This window comes from Polistes fuscatus, unplaced genomic scaffold (assembly GCF_010416935.1).
Source record: "Polistes fuscatus isolate 324 unplaced genomic scaffold, CU_Pfus_HIC Scaffold39, whole genome shotgun sequence".
In the NCBI taxonomy this organism is placed as follows: Eukaryota; Metazoa; Arthropoda; class Insecta; order Hymenoptera; family Vespidae; genus Polistes; species Polistes fuscatus.
The window spans coordinates 61,991-82,972 of record NW_025113117.1 but is presented as its reverse complement, the minus strand read 5'-3'; the positions used below and the strand labels follow the sequence as shown (position 1 = coordinate 82,972).

The following is a 20,982-nucleotide window of genomic DNA, read 5'->3' as shown; positions in this document are numbered from 1 at the left end:
TATTAACATAAACAAAGTCAAATAGTGGGAAGGGATAAAAACAAGATTTCTTTAAAAAGAAACTATGTTAATAATATCGATTAACTTCTTCTAATTTAAAAAACTATATAGATTGCGACTATGCAAAATAATAATATTACGCACGGAATAAATAAATAGATAACATACAGGTTTTTGTTTAATTTTGTCTACACGTGTTGAAAGTATCCTTGACAACTGGATAAAGTATGATCTCGATCTTGCTTAAATAGGTTCCCCGTCTGATGATTCTTTCCTAGTTTCTGTTAAATCACGAAAGAACAAGAAGTCGCTGCGAAGTGTTAACTTAATATCACTTCCTGGCTTACAAGATAGGACCCAGCCATATTTTAAAACTATTTTAGCTTGTTTTATAGTTTTGTATATGTTTATAATAACATGTGTATATAAATAAAGTTAGTACTTCAACAGCAATAATAATAATGTAATTCTATGGTTTTAAATATATAATAAATAAATTTCGTGAGTATAACATGGCAAAAAATTTTTCAGGACCTAAAGCTTACCTTTTGATTAGAAACCTGAATATTTTCCTTGGTGATTTAAAAGGTACATTTTTATTTCACTGTATAATGTCTATATTTATGCAATCTCTATTGGAAGAATTTGTCTTACAATTAGATATAACTCATAACATAACGAAATTATTCGCAAACTATTTTTCGCCGTGGCTATTGTGGCTAGGCCCTAAATTAGTACTAATCTTCGATGATCCTGAAAGTATTGAGGTAAGATTTATCAAATTTACTGCACTTTATAAACGATTTTCCTGTATAAAATTTTCTTTTAATTCTCCTTTTTTTATATAAATTTTTTGTTTCTTTTTTATTTTTTATCAAAAATTTATTTAAAATTACATAAAATTTTTTTTTATCCATTAAAAGTAAAAAACATTTTGTATTATTTTTTAGGGAAGCGATAGTGAAGCTAATACACTTTCATTTTTATTTTTAATTTTAGCCACGTTTTCAGATATTCAACGATAGTGGGATATTGGACGATAGTGCAGTGGTCATCTCTGGAATATCAGGAAAATTTCCAAAGAGTAACAATATCAATGATTTAAGGGAAAATCTAATAAATGGAGAAGATTGCGTATCTGCGGATCATACAAGATTTAAATTATGTAAGAATATTCTTAATTTGTTTTTATACAGAAATAAAATGTAATAATGTGCGTTATTTTTGATTTATTAAATTATTATTTATTAGGTCATTCGTGTAAAGTATCATCGCGTTTAGGACTCATTTCTAATTTAACGAAATTCGATAACTTTTTTTTTGGAATTAGTGCAATTCAAGCAAAATTTATGGCACCAGAAATAAAAATGGCATTGGAAGTTACGTTTGAAGCGATCATTGATGCTGGAATAAATCCTGTAGAGTTACGGAACAAGAAAACCAATGTTTACGGAATATTGAGTTTATATGAGTCAGATTGTTATGCAATAAAAGATAAAACTCAAGTAAGTAAATTGAATTATCTAATGGATTTCATTTAAAGGTAAAATCATTCTATGTGCAATTGTTTTTATTTTCATTATAGGAGAATGGATATAGTCTACTGGGATATTGTCGTGGTTTGCTAGCAAACCGGATATCGTTTTGTATGGGTCTAACTGGCTCAAGCTGCACTATCGATTCAACCAGCACATCAAGTTCATTAGCAATTCAAAAAGCGTACGATGCTATAAAAGCTGGAGATTGCGATTACGCGATTGTTAGTGGGGGAATCATAAGTTTACTTCCCCAAACATCTTACCAACTGTATGATTTAGGTAAAATAAGAGTATATTACGTATAATTAATTCCAATTCTTGCCTGTAAAGAATAAAAGGCAGTTTTTTTTATATTTTTTTCTTTCAATGATAATTAAAATTCCTAGAACATCAAGATAAATATTTTCGTAATGTATAAATAATTTTCTGTTTTATGCATTCCATTATTTAGGTTTATTGTCAACAGACGGGGTAAGTAGATCTTTTGATAAGAAAGCGTCTGGATTCACGAGAAGCGACTAGATAGGAACAATTTTCCTTCAAAGAGCCGAAAATGCAAAGCGAGTTTATGCCGAGGTCGTTAATCTTTCTGTTAAGTACACTAAAGCAATTCCAAGAAACAAGTGTCTATTTCCCACAGCCGAATCTCAGGCTCAAATAATGAAACAGACATTCAAACACTGCGGCCTAGAACCAAGCGACGTAACTTACATCGAGGCCGATGGTACAGCAATAAAATCGATGGATCTCGAAGAATTAAAGGCAATAGATCTTGTTTATGGTCAAGATCGAAGTCTTTCTAATCCTCTTTTAATAGGATATGTTAGGTCAAACATTGGTAACGCCCATAATAATAATGCAATAAATTCGATAATCAAGGTAAATTTACTGAAAATACAAAATTAAATATAAAACAACGCAAATTTGGTTTAATATTTTACATTTGTTTATTTTTTATTTCTAGGTACTAATTGCTATGGAGACTGAAGTTATACCTCCGAATCTTCATTATTCTGAGCCTCCAGAAGAGGCCCAATGCCTTCAGGATGGACGCGTAAAAGTAATTACAGAACCAACACCTTGGATGGGTTGTTACGCTGCAGTTAACACAGCCGCTTTAAACGGTTCCTTCTCTCACATTATCCTAAAATGTCATTCAAAAAAGAAGCAAAGGAGAAAACTTTCCCCATATAATATGCCACGACTTTTTTTGTAGCTTCTTGTCAAACTCAGGAAATGATATCGTCGATCTTTGATATTGTAAGATATTTATTTTACGACCGAACTGATTAAGCAAAATGATCGTGAATTATATTCTATTTGTGTTTAGTTAAATTCGAACAGAGGAGCTGATGAATTAGCTCAATTAATTACTGATATTACTGAGAAACCATTTTCCAATTCTCTGTATTCTGGGTATACAGTAATTCCAGATTTTGAAGCAGCTGATTAAGAGGAATCGATAGAATGGTTCAAGCTAATTTGTCAGTTCAATCTCGAGAGATCTGGTTCGTTTTTTCGGGGATGGGATCACAATGGACCGGAATGGGTACTACAAATTTTACATTTAAATAATTAAAAAAATGTTACATCTCTCTCTCTCTCTCCCTCTCTCTCTCTCTCGTATATATTAAATGTAAAATTCTCTTTTAGGTGAATCATTAATGAAAATACCAATCTTTGCCGAAGCAATAAAAAAATGTGATGTAGTTTTAAGACCTCGAGGTTACGATATTGTGCATATTATATGCGATAAAAATCCAACAATATACGATAATGTTATAAATTGCTTTCTGGGAATAGCAGCAATAAAAGTAATAATATTTCTAATGTTTCCCCTTTAGCAGTGTTTATTGTTTCATTTTTTAAAATTAATAATTTCGATAATTGTTACGTAGATTGGTCTGGTAGATACTCTATATGCTGTTGGTGTGAAACAGAATTACATGATCGGGCATTCTGTTGGTGAGCTGGGTTGTTCTTACGCAGATGGTTGCTTTACTGCTGAGGAAATGATTTTAAGCGCTCTTTCTCGTGGTTTGGCTTCAGTAGAAAGTGATTTGATACACGGAACGATGGCCGCAGTAGGTCTCGGTTACAAACAGTTACGACATTTCTGTCCTGAAGACATTGATATTGCTTGTCATAATGGATCCGACAGTTCTACTATAAGTGGACCTACCGAGTCCATGAAAGCTTTTGTAAAAGAATTGCAGGTAATGCTTAGAATATATATTTTGATAGACATTAAATATATTAAAATTTTGAAACTATACTTATTTTTTCTTTAGAGTAAAGGAATATTTGCTAAAACCGTGCCGACTAGTAATGTTGCTTTTCATAGTCGGTACATTTCTCCAGCTGGTCCAAAGTTGTTAAAATATTTAAATAAAGTCATCTCTCAACCAAAAAATCGCAGTAAACGTTGGCTATGCACGTCTATTTCGAAAAATGAGTGGCATTTAATGAAAGCTCACTTTTCTTCACCAGAATATCATACGAATAATCTCCTTCTCCTGTCTTACTCGAAGAATTATTAACAATGTTACCAAAAAACGCTATAACGATTGAAGTTTATCCCCATGGAATTTTACAGATTTATTTGTTGGAATTAATATTTTAATACCGTTTTTTTAAATTAAATAACCTAATACTTTTCATTTATTAGGCAATTCTAAGAAAATCATTGGACAGCGGTTGCATTAATTTATCATTAACAAAACGAGGCCATAAGGACAATGCAACTTTTATTTTATCCACATTAGGAAATCTTTATAATCTTGGATTTCTAATTACGCCAAGAAAAACTCTATCCGAGAGTTCCTTATCCTGTTTCCAGAGAAACCCCATCTATTTCTCCTCTTGTTCGATGGGAACACAGCTCTGATTGGTAAGTACAAAATAGACTTTTTTCAAATGGATTCTATAAACTATTATTGTGTATGTTTGACAGGCACGTGGAAAGTGGTAAATTTTGGGAAACTCAACAAATAGAAGAACTGGTAGATTTGGAATCAGATAAATACAAGTTTTTACGAAATTTAAAATAAACGGCAATGTTATCATTTCTTTAGCTGTCTATTTAAAGTTGGTTGTGAATATGTACTCGAATTTAATACTGAATAAGGCTAATAACTCTTTTATACTCGAGAACATTATTATAAACAATAAATTACTAGATGTACCTAGAAATTGCAAAATTCATTTAATTATTATGATATTTAAAGGAATAAACAGCAGTCCGGTAAATATAATATTTTAAAACAATTTTGAAATAATGTAAATTTTCAGGTTCAGGAAAATTTGAAGTAAAAACTAAAGAAGAAATTATGATAGCTTCTGGAACTATTCGCTTGACAGAAACACAGAAGGAAGATATTCCAGAAATTATTTTACTAAAAGAAGAAACGAAAATTTTAGACGAAGAAAATATTTACTCTAATCTACTTTACATGGTTACCAGTATGAAGAATCTTACAATATTATTAGCGGACTTTCTACATCGTGTTCCAATGGAACGCTTAAATGGAGCAGAGACTGGAGGTTATTACTAGAAGGATTAGTTCAAGTCCATATTATCAGCAGTAGGAATAAAAATATGTTGGTACCGAGTAGGATACAGAAACTCGTCATCGACATGGAACAATTAACAGAAAAAATGAAAGAAAACTATGGTAAGAATTTGAAACTAATATTACTTACTCGTGATTATTAAGATACAATATAGACTAAAAAACTCTTCAAATTCTTTACCACGTAAATAAAAACTGAATAAAATGTGTATAATCTTAAGAGAATTTTTTGACTAAAAATAAATAAATTTTAATTTTCTTTATTTACAATCAAAGAATAAAAAATTAAAATTATTATTATTTATTCAATTATGCTTTGATAATACATTATTTATGACTGTATCTTTAAAAATAATAATCTGCAGCAATTTTTTAACGTATAAGTACTAACATTTACAATTAGGAAATGTTACAATTATAATATGCTCGAACATCAAACTTGTTTTATTATTAAAAATCATTTTAATGATCACTTATTTAAATATCGTGATTATAAATTATTTGACAAAAAATAATGTATTGTATCATAGTTTAACAAACTATATGAACTATACTGATTTTTTTTCGTAGCTTTACCGATGAAGTTTGAAAAACGGGCAAACGTAATTGCTTGCCCCGGAATTGCTATGAGTGGAATCCAATTTAAAGAAATAAAATTTAAAAACTGGAATTGGAAAATTGTCGCGGATGAACTTCGGTTTATCCAGAATATCAATAAAACAAAGATGGATATCGACGACGTATTAAACGCAGTACTAGGATTAATTTCCAAAAATATTAGCATCAACAGTGAAGAAAAGATATTGTTAACGAATGAGTCAAAAAAGAAAATGAGAATATTTTGGATTTTCTCGAGAATATCATAAAAAGGACGAGGACCAATTTCAATATAAATTAACTGCTAGAGAGTTGCTTTATAAGACAATTCATGAAAATTATATTTTAACGATTATAAATAACGCGCATTATACCGATGTAAGAAGATTTATTAGTACTCTCGGTAAAGAATCATTTTTATTGACAATCATTGAAACAAAAGAGGAAGATAATGCGATTTCTGTATTAACAAGTGTGGGATTAAACATCGTCCTGAAAATAAAAATTGCTCTCTGTCGTACAGCTCTTCTTTTACATAAAGAAAGAAATTTGGGAAAAACTGTTGTCGTTAATAACCACGAAAACTGTTTAGATCGGTTAAAAATCTGCTTACAAGACAAAAATATGACAATGTTATATTTGTGGTAAACACTATTATCGATAATGATATATTTGAGATACTTCGAGATATAAAAGGAGAACCTGCGTATAAAAAACTTCAAATTTTTGATCTACAAGATGCTAAGGCACCGAAATTCTCACTTCAAACTGAATTCTATGAATCACAAATAAAACTTAATCTTCGTGAAAATGTATTAGCCCCAAACGGGGTATGGGCACATACAGATGGATGTTATTGCGAATAAAATCTACTTCTTCTATGCGTTGGCAAGCGAAAATTAATAAATCAGGATTATTAGTATGGATGGAAAAATTATCATTTATTAAAGAAAAACATAATAGGATGGTGAAGGTAAAATGTTCTGCATTTGACTTAGGTGCATACGAATATTGGTTAAAAAATGATGTCAGCCTAGAATCACAGATATCTATTACAGAATATTCAGGGACAGATGAGAAAGGTCGTAGAGTAATGGGACTAGTTGATAATTTCACTATAAGTAATAAAATTTCAGCCGATCCAGATTTTACTTTGATTATTCCAGACAGTTGTAGCTTCGAAGATGCTTCAACAATTCCCCAAGCCTATTTGGCAGCTTTCTGCATTTTGCATTCGGATACTTGGAGGTTTAAACGAATTAAAACTGTATTAGTACATTATGGTGCTAGCGACGTAGGACAGGCTCTCATAAATTTATCCTTATCTTATAATTTTGATGTTTACACTACTTACGAAACGGAAGCAGAAAAACGAGTTATCGAGTCGATGCGACCACGTTTACCACAGTCTAATATTATGAAAATTAAAGACTATAGAATTAATATTAGGATTATTACGAAAGGCAAACGTTTTGATTTTGTAGTTGCAAACAATTCCATCTTAGACGATATGGAAAGTTGTTTTGACATTGTTAAAAATAAAACATTTGGTAATGATTTACAATTTTAAAGAGCCTAATTACAATCCATTACCACTATCTAATTTAATACGGTTCATAAATGTATATAGTTACTGTTTACAAGAACTTATCAAGTTATTACAAAAAAAAGCATCAGCGGAATTGATGATAAAAGCTCTACAGGCGGGTACAATAAAACCAATTATATCACGAAGAATTATGATTCAGGGTGCAACAGAAGAAAGAAAAATTGAGGCTTGTGAACGTTACGGAAAAGTAATTAAATATATGTAAAGTTTATGAAATATTACGTTCGATTTGTTGACAATTATGATAAGAATGTATTTTTTTACAGGTTTTGGTCAACTTGCAAGAAGAAAAAATATTCTCTAATTTCATTCCGCAACTTTCCTTTCATAGCGATAAATGCTACCTTATTATCGACGGTCTTAATATCTTTGGTAAAGTACTGATCGAATGGATTATCGAACAAGGAGTTAGAAAATTAATCATTGTTTCTAAATGTCAATAGAAGGTCACGAAAACTCGGTCCTTAAATGGCAAGAAAATGGTGAAACAATCATTGTCCGACATAAAGTGAACTTAAGCAAAGCCGCAAGCTATGACAAATTACTGCAAGAAGCTTTGACAATAGGTGAACTCGATTGTATATTCGATCTACAGAGAACGAAAATAAATTCGTCAAGTTCTTCGTCAAAGTATTTCAAAGTTACTGAATTACTCGATAAACATAGCAGAAATCTATGTCCATCACATTTGAAATTTTTTATTTTCTCTTCGCTCAACATGGACGAAGATAGCTTAAGAGACTATAATATAGAAAAATAATGCTCAAAAAGAAAAGAATCTTTTCTTCATGGATTATTTATTTCATTGCCTTATTTTGTAGAAAATACACTAACTGAGACTAAACTCAAAAATGTATATTACACAATAATGTCATTGTTATTAAAACGACTAAATGTTATACTGTGCTCAGACTCTTTACTAATCGCTGTTCGCCATATAATAGCAGATAATTCCGTAAATGGCAAAGAGAAAAATTTTCTCGCTGAGGAAACCGACAAGGAGGTAATTTCTAAATTATTTTTATTTCATTATTCTCATTATCAAATTTTATTCTGATTAGCTTACGATAGTATTAATATTATAATAACTATAATTAATACTATTACTATTATTATTATTATTTATTATGCGTAAGTTTTATATGTCATTAATCATGATTGTGTTTAAAATTATTTATCAACGCATTGATGAAGGAGATCAACAAGAAGAGAAAATACGCCAGTTCGAAAAATATCTTTATAATTACGAATAAAAAATTACGTAAAATTTTTTAGGAATTTTGTAAGTTGCGTTAAGTATATCTTTTCTACGTTTAATCAGTCTCTTCCTTGTTTCTTATTTATATATATTTGAAATTTATTTTTTAGAAGGATACTAAAAGGATTTACTTACTGTTAAATGAACGATATAGGAGTACTTTAAGATTAAACGAAAAAAATTAATTTGTTTTTCGACGTTCATTGCTCTTTTTGCCCCTTTCTTGACTTAAATTGTTCACTTTTATCACGAAATACATTTTCCACTGACTTATACGTATATACTCACAACAATGTTTAAATCCAAACAGATTATTAGAGATTAATTACTCTCGAAATGCAGAAGAGAGAATTCAGTCACGCAACATAATACTAAGAAAGATGCCTCTAAACATTAAATCTACAATTATTGATCAGTTTGATTATTTTCATACTTTTACATTCTTACTTTTAAGGTCGTTTTTTTTTATTTGCTACGCTCAATATTCTATTCATCAAATAGGAAAGGTTTATTATTAAAACTAAATGACTAGATCAAAAACATCTTCCAGACCTGCTTAACGCTTTAGCCTAAGAGTATAGAAATGGTTAACATAACCTAAACATCCTCGAAATCATGTTTTCCTATTGCTTTCTAAAAATATAAATTGTTAAACAAAGGATCAGTTCTCTCATAAACAAATGCAGACTCTGAAAATTCTTAGACTTAATTTTCATCTAAACTAAACTTTCGAAAAATGTTGTCAACCTCTTTGTTAAATTTTGAAACAAACGAGCATTGTATACATAATGTATCTGTTTAAAGAAAAATATAATTTACATACTCTAAAAACTTATTCAATATGCAAAAATGTAACTGGTTTAGAAAAAAGAAGTTAGAATAAGTCTAGAAGAAAGATCAAGAAACGAAGCGAGTAACTTTTAATTTTCTGTTGAATTTTGTACTTCAGTTTTTGTCTTATGTTTGTTAATAAAATAGTTAATACGTAAATATGCTGCAATTTGTATAATTAATAAAGACGTCATAAAGATTGATCGTTACCGGGAAAAAATAAATTGGAAAATAAATAATCAAAGAATGTATATTATAATAAAATTAGTTATTACCTGTGACTAGTATTGTTTTCATATTCTAATAAATTTTCTACTTTAAATACCCTTTTACCATCCTAGTTTTCCCTATTTTAAGTCCTATACCTCACTAACATATAATTATTTATTTCACTTAATTGTGAAGGCATAAGAGTCTGAAAAAACAATAATCTCGTACTATTTATTACGCAACAGAAAGTAACAATACTTTTTGAAGTTATACTTTTTTCGACGCGTTTAGAAAAATTAATAAAGAGAGGTATTTATTATTATTTATTTTTTTAAAGCTAACTGAGTTATACAGATTAATATAATTATGTTTTATTTTCTTCTCTAAGATAGTCACCAATTAAAGTTAAAAAACTAATATGTGTACTTATATACGCACGTAAGAAATTATACTTCATTGGCGTACAAAAACGAATATAACCTATATAACCTTAAAAATAACTTCAAAAAAAAATAACAAAAAAAATAACCTAAAAAAATAATGATAATAATAATAATTATTATTATTATAATCATTATTAATTTTCCTTGTTACTTTTGAATTTCCTTGTCTATTTTTAAATAATGTTATGACCATTATATTATTATTATTATAAATTTTCTTTTTACATAGAATATAGTTGATAAAGAAACCTCTTTCTCCACCCCCCTAATTCTTTGATGATCGATAATATTCGCTAATTTAGGCCGATTATTTTTCTTTTATTGTCAAATTTTTGTCCATTTTTTCTTTATATAATTTTATAAATATATATACAGCGTGACTTGGTAAAAAGGGAAGGATTGTAAGTGTGAGAAGATAAGCAACTAATTATTATTATTTAATTAATTAACAAAAAAAAAGGAAGGAAACATTTTTTAATCGATCGATATATACATAAGAAAGAATAAAAAAATATCAAAATATAGATATCAGTCCGCATGACTGACAGAGTGGAAACTAGTGCTATCACAGTGCCGTAGCCGTTTCCGTATGAAGTAATTCGATTTATCTCCCTTACAATTAATGTGGACTCCTATCTATATTTTGATATTTTTACATTCTTTATTATATATATATATATATATATGTATATCGATAGATTAAAAATACGTTTTCTTTTTTTTTTTGTAAAATATAAATAATAATAATAGTAGCTTATCTTCTCATACTTCCAATCCTCCCCCATTTCCTGGTCACGCTATACATATATTTATAAAAATAAGTAAATAAATAAATTAATAAAAATATAATAATAAATGAAAAATAATCTGCTTACATTAGCGAATATTATCGATCATAAAGCAGGGAGAGGGGAACAGGTTTCTTTATCAACTATTTTCTATGTAAAAATAATAATAATAATATTAATAATAATATATAATAATAACATTATTTAAAAAATAAACAAGGAAAATTAGAAAGTAACAGGGAAAATTAATAATGATAATAATAATAATATTATTATTATTTTTTTATTTTAAGTACTTTTTTTGAAGGTATTTTGAGGTTATTCAGTTTATATTCGTCTCGGTACGCCAGAGAATTACAAATTCTTACGTGCTTTCATAAGTACACACACTGGTTTTTATTTTTATGTCTTTAAAATGAAAATAAAAACATCCTGAATAACAAAAACGATTCATTTTTATTTTCTTATAAAAAAACGCCTTCCAAAAAAGATATAACAATCGACTTAAGTTACAAGAATACAACCTTAAAAAATTTAATCATTCATTAAAAATTTTTAATAAATATTATTAATAGAGTTATATTAGATGGAAATATGATTCTTTTTTTGTCGGCTTTACAGATTTATTAGTTGTAGTAAAAATTTTCCCACCTAGCAACTATTTCATAGTCCTGGATTCAAAAAAACAAAATAGGTCGAATCGTTTCTCTATACATCGTTTAAAAACTATATTTTTCTAGAAAAAAAAATTTGAATTCAAACGACATCGCTAGCTTATTTATAACATATTTTCAAAAGAAATGTACAATAACAATGCATCATATATTGAAACATTTAAAGTGCTAAATAAATATTTCTAATAAATGTATTTCCGCAATTTAAAAGAAAAACATATTTAATAAATATATTTATAGTTACCTAATGTACTTTGGCAAAATAATTTTATCCTGTTCATTTTTTGAATTTTCTATAAACTGACTGTTATTTTTACTCTTAAAAAATCTCATAAATTTTCTAAACAGTACTACTGCATCATTGCTCTATACATTCTAATTGAATGCTTGTTAATTGTACTTTAGATTGCAATACTTAAAACTGGAGATTTGTTTTCTAGGTTTAACTATTTGATTAAACTAATGATTTTGTTAAATTTTAATAGAGGTTATAATTAAAACTTTTTATTTGTATTATTTGCGATTTATTTCTCTTCAATATATAATAAAATGTTTTAATTCCCAAGTAGAATATTCACAAATTTTGGTCATCCATTATAAATGTTCAATAAGTATTATAAAAAGAGTTATATTAAAGGGGAATATATTCCCTTTTACGTCGGTATTACGGATTTATAGGATCTTGAAAAAATTTTTCCACCTTGTCACTGTTCCAAGTTCCATGATTAGAAAGATCAAAAAAGGTCGAATGATTTCCTTATACATTGCATGCAAATTTAATTTGTCTAGACAAAAACATTATTAATTCACGTCATCGCTAGCTTATTTATAACATATTTTCAAAAGAAATGTACAATAACAATGCATCATATATTGAAACATTTAAAGTGCTAAATAAATATTTCCAATAAATGTATTTCCGCAATTTAAAAGAAAAACATATTTAATGAATATATTTATAGTTACCTAATGTACTTTGGTAAAATAATTTTATCTTGTTCATTTTTTAAATTTTCTCTAAACTGACTGTTATTGTTACTCTTAAAAAATCTCATAAATTTTCTAAACAGTACTACTGCATCATTGTTCTATACATTCTAATTGAATGCTTGTTAATTGTACTTTAGAGTGCAATACTTAAAACTGGAGATTTGTTTTCTAGGTTTAACTATTTGATTAAACTAATGATTTTGTTAAATTTTAATAGAGGTTATAATTAAAACTTTTTATTTGTATTATTTGCGATTTATTTCTCTTCAATATATAATAAAATGTTTTAATTCCCAAGTAGAATATTCACAAATTTTGGTCATCCATTATAAATGTTCAATGAGTATTATAAAAAGAGTTATATTAAAGGGGAATATATTCCCTTTTACGTCGGTATTACGGATTTATAGGATCTTGAAAAAATTTTTCCACCTTGTCACTGTTCCAAGTTCCATGATTAGAAAGATCAAAAACGGTCGAATCATTTCCTTATACATTCCATGCAAATTTAATTTGTCTAGACAAAAACATTATTAATTCACACGTCATCGCTAGCTTATTTATATCATATTTTCAAAAGAAATGTACAATAACAATGCATCATATATTGAAACATTTAAAGTGCTAAATAAATATTTCCAATAAATGTATTTCCGCAATTTAAAAGAAAAACATATTTAATAAATATATTTATAGTTACCTAATGTACTTTGGTAAAATAATTTTATCTTGTTCATTTTTTAAATTTTCTGTAAACTGACTGTTATTGTTACTCTTAAAAAATCTCATAAATTTTCTAAACAGTACTACTGCATCATTGTTCTATACATTCTAATTGAATGCTTGTTAATTGTACTTTAGAGTGCAATACTTAAAACTGGAGATTTGTTTTCTAGGTTTAACTATTTGATTAAACTAATGATTTTGTTAAATTTTAATAGAGGTTATAATTAAAACTTTTTATTTGTATTATTTGCGATTTTTTCTCTTCAATATATAATAAATGTTTTAATTCCCAAGTAGAATATTCACAACTTTGGTCATCCATTAAAATGTTCAATGAGTATTATAAAAAGAGTTATATTAAAGGGGAATATATTCCCTTTTACGTCGGTTTACGGATTTATAGGATCTTGAAAAAATTTTTCCACCTTGTCACTGTTCCAAGTTCCATGATTAGAAAGATCAAAAACGGTCGAATCATTTCCTTATACATTGCATGCAAATTTAATTTGTGTAGACAAAAACAATTATAATTCACACGTCATCGTCAGTCTATTTATTACATATTTTTTTGTAAAAGGTACAATAACAATGCATCCATATGCAAAAGCATTTAAATTTAAAGCAAATTTTATACGTAACCATTTTAATTACACTCATCCGTAAGGATATATAAGTAGCAGCAACACTGAATAGTTTTATTGGACAAACGAATGTTTAGCTAATAGTTTTGCTCGTATAGGTACATTTAGCAAATATGAAACTTGAAGGTTTAGAAGAAAATTCTGTGGTTATTTCTGGAATATCAGGAAAATTTCCAAAGAGTGAAAATATCAATGATTTAAGGGAAAATCTATTAAATGGAGAAGATTGCGTATCTGAGACTTGTGAAAGATGGAAATTCGGTAAAAATATATTCAATTATATTTCGTACAGAAATAAAATGTAATAATGTGCGTTATTTTTGATTGATTATATTATTATTTTTTAGGTTTTTCGTCTAAAGTACCATTGCGTTTAGGAAAAGTTTCTAATTTATCTAAATTCGATAACTATTTTTTTGGAATTAATGCAATACAGGCACAAGTAATGGCACCAGAAATAAGAATGGCAATGGAAGTTACGTATGAAGCTGTAATTGATGCTGGAATTAATCCTTTAGAGCTACGGAACAAAAAAACCAATGTTTACGGGATATTAAGTTTATTTGAGGGAGATAGTTATCTCGTGGACAAATAAGTCAGGTAAGTTAACAGATTAATCTAATAGCTTCCATGTAAAGGTAAAATCATTCGATGTGCAAATATTTCAATTTTTATTTTAGTCATATGGATATAGTCTACTTGGGTTTTGCCGTGGTTTGCTTTCAAACCGGATCTCGTATTGTTTGGGTTTAACAGGCTCAAGCTGCACTGTCGATTCAACCAGCACATCAAGTTCATTAGCAATTCAAAAAGCGTACGAATCTATAAAAGCTGGAGATTGCGATTATGCGATTGTTAGTGGTGGTATATTAAGCTTACTTCCCCAAACAACTAACCAACTGTATGATTTAGGTAAAATAAAAGTCTAATAGGTATAAATAATTCCTGTTCTTGCATGTAAAAACAAAGAGCCAATTTTTCTTATTTTTTTTTCATTTCAATGATAATTAAATGTCTTAGAACAGAAAATTGAATTTTTACGAAATTTATAAATAATTTTTTTTTGTGCAATCTATTATTCAGGTTTGTTGTCAACGGACGGGGTAAATAGATCTTTTGATAAAAAAGCGTCAGGATTTTCGAGAAGCGACTCGATTGGATCAATTTTCCTTCAAAGAGCAAAAAATGCAAAGCGAGTTTATGCCGAGGTCGTTAATCTCTGTGTTATGCACACTGAAGCAATCCCGAGAAACACTTGTCTATTTCCCACAGCTGAATCTCAGGTTCAAATAATGAAACAGACATTGAAACACTGCGGTCTAAAACCAAGCGACGTAACTTACATCGAGGCTGATGGTACAGCAATCAAATCAATGGATCTCGAAGAATTAAAGGCAATAGATCTTGTTTATGGTCAAGATCGAAGTCTTTCTAATCCTCTTTTAATAGGATCTGTTAAGTCAAACATTGGTAACGCTTATAATAATAATGCAATAAATTCGATAATCAAGGTAAATTTACTGAAAAGAAAAATTTAAATATAAAACAACGCAAATTTGGTTTAATATTTCACATTTGTTTATTTTTTATTTCTAGGTACTAATTGCTATGGAGACTGAAGTTATACCTCCGAATCTTCATTATTCTGAGCCTCCAGAAGAGGCCCAATGCCTTCAGGATGGACGCGTAAAAGTAATTACAGAACCAACACCTTGGATGGGTTGTTACGCTGCAGTTAACACAGCCGCTTTAAACGGTTCCTTTTCTCACATTATCCTAAAACGTAATTCAAAAAAGAAGCAAAGGAGAAAACTTTCACCATATAATATGCCACGACTTTTTGTAGCTTCTTGTCGAACTCAGGAAATGATATCGTCGATCTTTGATATTGTAAGATATTTATTTTACGACCGAACTGATTAGGCAAAATGATCGTGAATAAAATTCTATTTCTGTTTAGTTAAATTCGAGAAGAGGAGATAATGAATTGGCTCAATTAATTACTGATATTACTGAGAAACCATTTTCCAATTCTCTGTATTCTGGGTATACAGTAATTCCAGATTTTGAAGCAGCTGATTCAGAGCAATCGATAGAAATGGTTCAAGCTAATTTGTCAGCTCAATCTCGAGAGATCTGGTTCGTTTTTTCGGGGATGGGATCACAATGGATCGGAATGGGTACTACAAATTTTATATTTAAATAATTAAGAAAATGTTAATCTCTCTCTCTCTCTCTCTCTCTCTCTCTCTCGTATATATTAAATGTAAAATTCTCTTTTAGGTGAATCACTAATGAAAATTCCAATCTTTGCCGAAGCAATGAAAAAATGTGATGTAGTTTTAAGACCTCGAGGTTACGATATTGTGCATATTATATGCGATAAAAATCCAACAATATACGATAATATTATAAATTGCTTTCTGGGAATAGCAGCAATACAAGTAATAATATATCTAATGTTTCCCCTTCAGCAGTGTTTATTTTTTCTTTTTTTAAATAATATTTCGAATAATTGTTACGTAGATTGGTCTGGTAGATACTCTATATGCTGTTGGTGTTAAACCGAATTACATGATCGGGCATTCTGTTGGTGAGCTGGGTTGTTCTTACGCAGATGGTTGCTTTACTGCTGAGGAAATGATTTTAAGCGCTCTTTCACGTGGTTTGGCTTCAGTAGAAAGTGATTTGATACACGGAACGATGGCCGCAGTTGGTCTCGGTTACAAACAGTTGAGACATTTCTGTCCTGAAAACATTGATATTGCTTGTCATAATGGACCTGACAGTTCTACCATAAGTGGACCTACCGAGTCCATAAAAGCTTTTGTAAAAGAATTACAGGTAATGCTTAGGAGATATTTTTTGATAAACATTAAAAATATTAAAATTTTGAAACTATACCTATTTTTTCTTTAGAGTAAAGGTATATTTGCTAAAACCGTGCCGACTAGTAATATTGCTTTTCATAGTCGGTACATTTCTCCAGCTGGTCCAAAGTTGTTAGAATATTTAAAAAAAGTAATCTCTTATCCAAAAAATCGCAGTAAACGTTGGCTATGCACGTCTATTCCGAAAAATGAGTGGCATTTAATGAAAGCTCACCTTTCTTCACCAGAATATCATACGAATAATCTCCTTTCTCCTGTCTTATTCGAAGAAATATTAACAATTGTACCAAAAAACGCTATAACGCTTGAAGTTTCTCCCCATGGACTTTTACAGGTTTATTTGTTGAAATAAATATTTTAATACAGTTTTTTTAAATTAAATAACCTAATACTTTTCATTTATTAGGCAATTCTAAGAAAATCATTGGACAGTGGTTGCATTAATTTATCTTTAGCAAAACGAGGCCATAAAGACAATGCTACTTTGTTTTTATCCAGATTAGGAAAGCTTTATAATCTTGGATTTCCAATTACGCCAGGAAAGCTCTATCCGAGAGTTCCTTATCCTGTTTCCAGAGAAACCCCATCTATTTCTCCTCTTGTTCGATGGGAACACAGCTCTGATTGGTAAGTACAAAATAGACTTTTTTCAAATGGATTCTATAAACAATTATTGTGTATGTTTAACAGGCACGTGGAAAGTGGTAAATTTTTGGAAAATCAACAAATAGAAGAACTGGTAGATTTGGAATCAGATAAATACAAGTTTTTACGAAATTTTAAAATAAACGGCAATGTTATCATTTCTTTAGCTGTCTATTTAAAGTTGGTTGTGAATATGTACTCGAATTTAATACCTAATAAGGCTAATAACACTTTTATACTCGAGAACATTATTATTTACAATAAATTACTAGAAGTACCAAGAAATGGCAAAATTCATTTAATTATTATGATATTTAGAGGTATAAATAGCAATCCTATAAATATAATATTTTAAAAAAATATTTAAAATAATGTAAATTTTCAGGTTCAGGAAAATTTGAAGTAAAAACTAAAGATGAAATTATGATAGCTTCTGGAACTATTCGCTTAGCAGAAACACAGAAGGAAGATATTCCAGAAATTATTTTACTAAAAGAAGAAACGAAAATTTTAGACGAAGAAAATATTTACTCTAATCTACTTTTACATGGTTACCAGTATGAAGAATCTTACAATATTATTAGCCGACTTTCTACATCGTGTTCCAATGGAACGCTTAAATGGAGCAGAGACTGGAGGTTATTACTAGAAGGATTAGTTCAAGTCCATATTATCAGCAGTAGGAATAAAAATATGTTGGTACCGAGTAGGATACAGAAACTCGTCATCGACATGGAACAATTAACAGAAAAAATGAAAGAAAACTATGGTAAGAATTTGAAACCTAATATTAACATACTCGTGATTAAGAAGATACAATATAGACAAAAAGTTCAAAAACTCTTCAAATTCTTTACCACGTAAATAAAAACTGAAATAAATGTGTAGAATCTTAAGAGAATTTTTTGACTAAAAATAAATAAATTTTAATTTTCTTTATTTACAATCAAAGAATAAAAAATTAAAATTATTATTATTTATTCAATTATGCTTTGATAATACATTATTTATGACTGTATCTTTAAAAATAATAATCTGCAGCAATTTTTTAACGTATAAGTACTAACATTTACAATTAGGAAATGTTACAATTATAATATGCTCGTACATCAAACTTGTTTTATTATTAAAAAACATTTTAATGATCACTTATTTAAATATCGTGTTTATAAATGTTTTGACAAAAAATAATGTAATGTATCATAGTTTAACAAACTATATGAACTATACTGATTTTTTTTCGTAGCTTTACCGATGAAGTTTGAAAAACGGGCAAACGTAATTGCTTGCCCCGGAATTGCTATGAGTGGAATCCAATTTAAAGAAATAAAATTTAAAAACAGGAATTGGAAAATTGTCGCGGATGAACTTCGGTTTATCCAGAATATCAATAAAACAAAGATGGATATCGACGACGTATTAAACGCAGTACTAGGATTAATTTCCAAAAATATTAGCATCAACAGTGAAGAAAAGATATTGTTAACGAATGAGTCAAAAAAGAAAAATGAGAATATTTTGGATTTTCTCGAGAATATCATAAAAAGGACGAGGACCAATTTCAATATAAAATTAACTGCTAGAGAGTTGCTTTATAAGACAATTCATGAAAATTATATTTTAACGATTATAAATAACGCGCATTATACCGATGTAAGAAGATTTATTAGTACTCTCGGTAAAGAATCATTTTTATTGACAATCATTGAAACAAAAGAGGAAGATAATGCGATTTCTGTATTAACAAGTGTGGGATTAAACATCGTCCTGAAAATAAAAATTGCTCTCTGTCGTACAGCTCTTCTTTTACATAAAGAAAGAAATTTGGGAAAAACTGTTGTCGTTAATAACCACGAAAACTGTTTAGATCGGTTAAAAATCTGCTTACAAGACACAAAATATGACAATGTTATATTTGTAGTAAACACTATTATCGATAATGATATATTTGAGATACTTCGAGATATAAAAGGAGAACCTGCGTATAAAAAACTTCAAATTTTTGATCTACAAGATGCTAAGGCACCGAAATTCTCACTTCAAACTGAATTCTATGAATCACAAATAAAACTTAATCTTCGTGAAAATGTATTAGCCCCAAACGGGGTATGGGGCACATACAGATGGATGCCATTGCGAATAAAATCTACTTCTTCTATGCGTTGGCAAGCGAAAATTAATAAATCAGGCTCATTAGTATGGATGGAAAAATTATCATTGATTAAAGAAAAAAATAATAAGATGGTGAAGGTAAAATGTTCTGCATTTGACTTAGGTGCATACGAATATTGGTTAAAAAATGATGTCAGCCTAGAATCACAGATATCTATTACAGAATATTCAGGGACAGATGAGAAAGGTCGTAGAGTAATGGGACTAGTTGATAATTTTACTATATGTAATGAAATTTCAGCCCATCCAGATTTTACTTGGATTATTCCAGACACTATGAGCTTCGAAGATGCTTCAACAATTCCCAAGCATATTTGGCAGCTTTCTGCATTTTGCATTCGGATAATTGGAGGTTTAAAAAAATTAAAACTGTGTTAATACATTATGGTGCTAGTGACGTAGGACAGGCTCTCATAAATTTATCCTTATCATATAATTTTGATGTTTACACTACTTACGAAACGGATGCAGAAAAAAGGGTGATCGAGTCGTTGCGACCAAGTTTACCAAAGTCTAATATTATCAAAGTTGAAGAATATACAATTAATAGTATGCATATTACGAAAGGCAAAGGTTTTGATTTTGTAGTTGCAAACTATTCCATCTTAGACGATATGGAAAGTTGTTTGGACATTGTTAAAAATATAAAACATTTGGTAATGATTTACAATTTTAAAGAGCCTAATTACAATCCATTACCTCTATCTAATTTAATACGGTTCATAAGTGTATATAGTTACTGTTTACAAGACCTTATTAAGTTACCACAAAAAAGAAGGAGAGAATTAGCGGAATTGATGAGAAAAGCTCTACAAACGGGTATAATAAAACCAATTATATCACGAAGAATTATGATTCAGGGAGCAACAGAAGAAAGAAAAATTAAGGCTTGTGAACGTTACGGAAAGGTAATTAATTATGTATAAACTTTATGAAATAATACGTTCGATTTGTTGACAAGTATGATACGAATGTATTTTTTTACAGGTTTTGGTCAACTTGCAAGAAGAAAAAAAATTCTCTAACTTTATTCCTCAACTTTTCTTTCATAGCGATAATTGCTACCTCGTTATCGACGGTTTTAATATCTTTGGAAAAGTACTGATCGAATGGATGATCGAGCAGGGAGCTAGAAAATTTATCATTGTTTCTAATATGTCAAAACAAAGTAACGAAAATTTGGTCCTTAAATGGCGCGAATATGGAGCAACGATCATTGTTCGACAAGAAGATGACTTAAACAATGCCACAAGCTTTGACAAAATATTTAAAGAAGCTTTAACTATAGGTCAACTCGATGGTATATTCGATTTACAGAGAACGAAGATAGATTCGTCAATTTCTTCGTTAAAGTATTTTAAAGTTACTGAAATACTCGATACATATAGCAGAAAGCA

At 29.1% G+C, this 20,982-nt stretch overlaps 2 protein-coding genes across 2 annotated transcripts; both read left to right on the top strand.

The window, feature by feature from the left end:
• The first annotated feature begins 1,367 nt into the window (after positions 1-1,367).
• LOC122520514 (fatty acid synthase-like) lies at positions 1,368-2,077 on the top strand. The gene is made up of 3 exons (XM_043640568.1): positions 1,368-1,505; positions 1,586-1,817; positions 1,990-2,077. Exons 1-3 carry the CDS (start codon positions 1,368-1,370, stop codon positions 2,058-2,060), a joined length of 441 nt encoding a protein of 146 aa, XP_043496503.1. The 3' UTR covers positions 2,061-2,077.
• A 14,094-nt stretch (positions 2,078-16,171) lies between these two features.
• On the top strand, positions 16,172-20,194 carry LOC122520513 (fatty acid synthase-like). The gene is made up of 10 exons (XM_043640567.1): positions 16,172-16,321; positions 16,404-16,721; positions 16,797-17,102; positions 17,175-17,395; positions 17,459-17,733; positions 17,799-17,863; positions 17,972-18,182; positions 18,660-19,704; positions 19,827-20,112; positions 20,174-20,194. The coding sequence occupies exons 1-10, from the start codon at positions 16,172-16,174 to the stop codon at positions 20,192-20,194; spliced, it is 2,898 nt and encodes a 965-aa protein (XP_043496502.1).
• Positions 20,195-20,982: the final 788 nt, after the last annotated feature.